At 69.8% G+C, this 4,425-nt stretch overlaps 1 protein-coding gene across 1 annotated transcript in view; it reads left to right on the forward strand.

Annotated features, from left to right (window-relative positions):
* The window catches only part of LOC104836981 (toll-like receptor 13), a gene marked incomplete at its 5' end in the record, with an annotated part of 2,651 nt that extends 446 nt beyond the window's left edge, over window positions 1-2,205 (forward strand). Inside the window, 2 exons of the mRNA XM_010575816.1 lie at window positions 1-1,748; window positions 2,108-2,205. The exon at window positions 1-1,748 is cut by the window's left edge and continues 446 nt beyond it. Of these exons, the coding sequence (XP_010574118.1) occupies window positions 1-1,748; window positions 2,108-2,205 (1,846 nt within the window). The remainder of the gene's footprint in view (window positions 1,749-2,107) is intronic.
* Between the last annotated feature and the right edge of the window lie 2,220 nt (window positions 2,206-4,425).

Raw genomic sequence — 4,425 nt, forward strand, 5'->3', positions numbered from 1 at the left:
GGAGCTGGCGGGGCTGGGGGGGGAGCACAACCTCCTGCGGCGGCTGCCGTCCTGCCGGGGGACCCCGATCCTGCACCGCCTGTACAACGTCTCGCTCCGCTTCAACCGCATCCTGGTGGTGGGACCGCAAGCCTTCGCCAACGCCCCCCGGCTGCGGGCGCTGCGCCTCGACGTCAACGGCCTGGCGCGGCTGGACCGGCAGGCGCTGCAGGGGCTGGGGGAGCTGCAGGAGCTGCGGCTGGACAACAACCTGCTGACCGACCTCTACCCTGGCTCCTTCGCCGACCTGAGCCGGCTGCGCACCCTCAACCTGCGCAACAACCGCGTCTCCGTCCTCTTCCCCGGCGCCTTCGCCGGGCTGGCCCAGCTGCAGACGCTGGATCTGGGGGGCAACAACCTGCGGCACCTGGCGGCCGCCGCGCTGCAGGGGCTGGGCGAGCTGCGCCGCCTCTACCTCGACCGCAACCGGCTGCAGGAGGTGAGCGCCGAGGCTTTCCGACCCGTGCAGGCTTCCCTGGGCGTGCTGGACCTGCGCGCCAACGCCTTGCGGTACATCAGCCAGCGCCCGCGCCAGCAGCCGCCGTTTCGGCACCTCCGGCGTCTCTACGACCTGAAGCTGCAGGCGCAGCAGCCCTACGGCCTGAGGATCATCCCCCACCGCTTCTTCCAGGGCCTGACCGCCCTCCGCTCCCTCTTCCTGGCCCAAAACTGGCTGCTGGCCATCCCGGCCGACGCTTTCGACGACCTGGCCCAGCTGCGCTACCTGACGCTGGCCGACAGCAGCGGCGGGATGGGCGACCTGCCCGCCGGCGTCTTCAAGAACCTGAGCCGCCTGCGCAGCCTGGACCTGGAGAACGCGGGGTTGCGCAGCCTGGGACCCGAGGTCGTCGGCAACCTCAGCCGGCTGGAGCGGCTGCAGCTGGCCAAGAACGAGCTGCGCACCCTCGACCGCCGCCTGGACGACCGGCTGCCGGCTCTGCGCTACCTGGACCTGCGCAAGTGCCCGCTGAGCTGCGCCTGCGCCAACGCCTGGCTGCCGGGCTGGCTGGGACACAGCCGGGTGCAGGTGGTCTACCTCTACAACTACAGCTGCGGCGGCAGCGGGTTGCCCACCTACCTGCACAGCTTCGACACCCGCGTCTGCTTCCTGGACGTGGGGCTTTACCTCTTCGCCGGCACGGCCCCGGCGGTGCTGCTGCTGCTGGCGCTGCCGCTGCTGTACCACCGTGCCTACTGGCGCCTCCGGTACCACTTCTACCTGCTGCGCGCCTGGGCCAACGGGCGCTGGCGGCGGGAGGAGCGCCGCTACGCCTACGACAGCTTCGTCTCCTACAACTCGGCCGACGAGGGATGGGTGTTGGGAGAGCTGGTCCCCGAGCTGGAACGGGGCTCGCTGCGCCTCTGCCTGCATCACCGCGACTTCAGCCCGGGCAGGGCCATCATCGACAACATCGTCGACAGCATCTACAACAGCCGCAAGACGGTCTGCGTGGTCAGCCGCAGCTACCTGCGCAGCGAGTGGTGCTCCCTGGAGATCCAGCTGGCCAGCTACCGCCTCTTCGACGAGCTCAGGGACGTCCTGGTCCTCGTCTTCCTGGAGGCCATTCCCGACGCCGAGCTCTCCGCCTACCACCGCATGCGCCGGGTGCTGCTCAAGCGGACCTACCTGCGCTGGCCCCCCGAGCCCCAGGCCCAGCGGCTTTTCTGGGCCAAGCTGAAGCGCGCCCTCCGGAGCAGCTACGCCGAGGGCGAGGAGGAGGAGGAGAAGGAGGAGGAGGAGGAGGAGGAAGGCTGCAGGGAGGGCAGCCAGCTGCCCTGGGGCGGCCCTCCCACAGTGTGGCTGGGACCCCCTGCTCCTGACCCCCGGTGACACCCCGCGGCGCGGCGCTCCCAGGCATTCTGGCAGCACCGGTGGATGAAGCCGGGGCCGGCCACAAGTGGAAGCGCTGGAAAGGGGAAATGGCTTTCTGCTGGGTGCCCCAAAACCGCCAGTTCCCCTCCCAGCACCAAGAAATGGCCCGGAAAGGGGTTTTCTCACCCCAAAACGCTGGCCGCGCTTCCCTTCCCCAGCACATCTGGGCCCTGACCCTGCGGCTGCTCTCGCCAGGGGGCCGACGCGTTGTCGGGGGGCTCCTGGGGGGGGGGTTGGGGGTGCCCGGAGGGAACAGCGGCAACACCAGGGTCAGGAGAAACAGCTTTTATTGAGCCCCGGGGCGCCCCGGGAAGAGGAGCGCCCGCTCACACCCCAAAAAAGCGAGGACACCCCCCCCTCAGTACAGCCCCGCGCAGGGGCAGCCCCAGGTCTCGGGACTGGGCAGGGGGGAGCCATCCCGCTCCGGCGCCTCTGGGGGGGGTAAGCAGGAGAGGGGCAAGTGCCGGAGCGCCCGCAGCCAGCCCTGCTCCCCCAGGCCCCGACGGCACCTTGGCTCCGCCGCGTCCCACCAGTCCTCCCAGTCCCATCGCCGGCGGCTTGCTGGGGGGGGTCTGCGCTCCAGCGACTGCTGCCAGCAGCAGGTGCTGGCGCTCGGGGGCACCGATGGCCGCCCAAGGCGGTGGGAGCCATGCCGGAGCGGTTGGTGCCGGAGCGGGTGGTGGTGGCAACGCTGGGCTCGGCGCTCGTCATACGGCCAGCCCGGCGCGAAGCCCAGCCGGCGCGACGCCTCTGGGCTCCAGGTCTCGGGGGTCTGGGCATCCAGGCTGGTCCTGAAGCACAGGTCCGGGCACCGGGGAGCAAACTGTGCCGTGATGGAGCGGTGCGGTGGATGGCGATGCTGCGGCACGACCGGGCTGAAAGCCGGCGGGGCGATCGGCGGACGGCGGCTCCAGCTGCAACCCTCGCCAGCATCCTCCCCAAAAGCCGCCGGTGCGGGCTGCGGAGCGGCGCGGGACTGCGCGAAGGAGGGATCCCTGCAGGTGCAGCCAGGGGGGATGCGGGTGGGGAGGGAGCCGGGCAGGAGCCTGCCGTGGGGCAGGGGCCCCCTGTGCCGGTGGGGATCCCCCCAGGATGGCGTCCTCTCTCCCGGGGGCTGGAACAGCGGAGCTGGGCTGTCGGGGCGTGGGTTGTCCTCCTCGCCTGACGTCCAGGAGAAGGGGGTCTGCAGGGAGGTGGCGGGTCAATAAACCTCCCGGGGGTCCCCCGCGGCTGTCACCCCACTTTCGGACTCACCTCCCTCTTCTGTCTGTCGCCTCCAAAAATGGGGCTGGGGGTGCCTGGCCTGGTGGGGTAGGTCGGGGTCTGCTGGGAAACAGCATAGGGTTGCAGGAGCAGCAGCAGAAAAAGGGGCAGGGGAGAGAGGACGTCCCCGTTTTGGGGAGGAAAGGCAGGTTTTTGGGCACTCACCCTATTCACAATGGCTTGCAATGGGGTGTTGCTGTAGGGGGGTGTCGTGTCCCAGCTCTGTTTCTGCTCCCCAAAATCGCCCTCCTCTGCACTCCCACCACCACACAGCTCCCGCTCAGGGGTCCGAGGGCTCCAGCAACCTGCAAGGGGTGACATGGCTGAGATCCAGGGGGGACCACTGCCCCACACCCCCCCAGGGCCTGCTGTACCTGGGGGCACAGCATCTGTCCCCCGATTCCGGTGAGCCAGGAGGAGGGACAGGTCGGGCAGGGCCCGGTGCCGGTGGAGCAGGGCAGCCAGGATGGCCTGGCGCCGCTCGCCCACCAGATCGCGTCCCGGAAAAGCCATGGTGTGCCCCAGGATGGCGCGGAGCCGGCCGGCCAGCTCCCGCAGGGGCAGCTCTGCGGGGACCCCCTTCTCCCCGTCAGTTTGGGGTGCCTGGGGGCTGCTCGGCAGCGGATCCTGCTCTGAGGGGTGGGGGTCTCCCTCGGGTGCCGGGGAGGGGTCCCTCGGGAGGGGGGGCTTGCTGGGGGGGGCCAAGTCCTGCCCAGGACAGGGGCTCAGTAGTCGCTCGACGTTGACCGACTTCACCTCCCGGTTGAACATGCCCTGGTGCTGGCATAGGCGGTTCTGGGTGATGACAACGGTTTTGGGGGCTGGGAGGGGGCTGGGAGGGGGGCGGCCCCCCCACAGGGGCAGCAGCCTGCGGGGTGGGAGTCCGGCCCCCCGCTGCCTCCCGCTGGGGACCCTCCTGCCGAATTTGGCAGTGTCCCGCTCCCGCTTGGTTTTCCGGCGCTTGATGCGGCTGGGTGCAGGTCCAGGTCCGGGTCCAGTGGGGTGAGGGCCCCTCCGCGGGTGAGGGTCCCCCACATCCCTGATGTCCCTTCTGCTCCTGTGGTGGCTCATGGCACCGGCTGCCAACTGGGAAAACATAAAAAAAAGGGTCTTTTTGAGCAAAGGATGGGCAGAGGGGGGAGGAATGCCCAGCAGGCACCGAGGGTGGAGGTTTTGGGGCAGCCTGTTAATTAGGACTCCCCTCAAGAGCCCCCATTTCCTCCCCAGGACCCTGCCACTATTCCCAGCAC

Source organism: Haliaeetus leucocephalus, unplaced genomic scaffold (assembly GCF_000737465.1).
Source record: "Haliaeetus leucocephalus isolate CR32 unplaced genomic scaffold, Haliaeetus_leucocephalus-4.0 Scaffold497, whole genome shotgun sequence".
In the NCBI taxonomy this organism is placed as follows: domain Eukaryota; kingdom Metazoa; phylum Chordata; class Aves; order Accipitriformes; family Accipitridae; genus Haliaeetus; species Haliaeetus leucocephalus.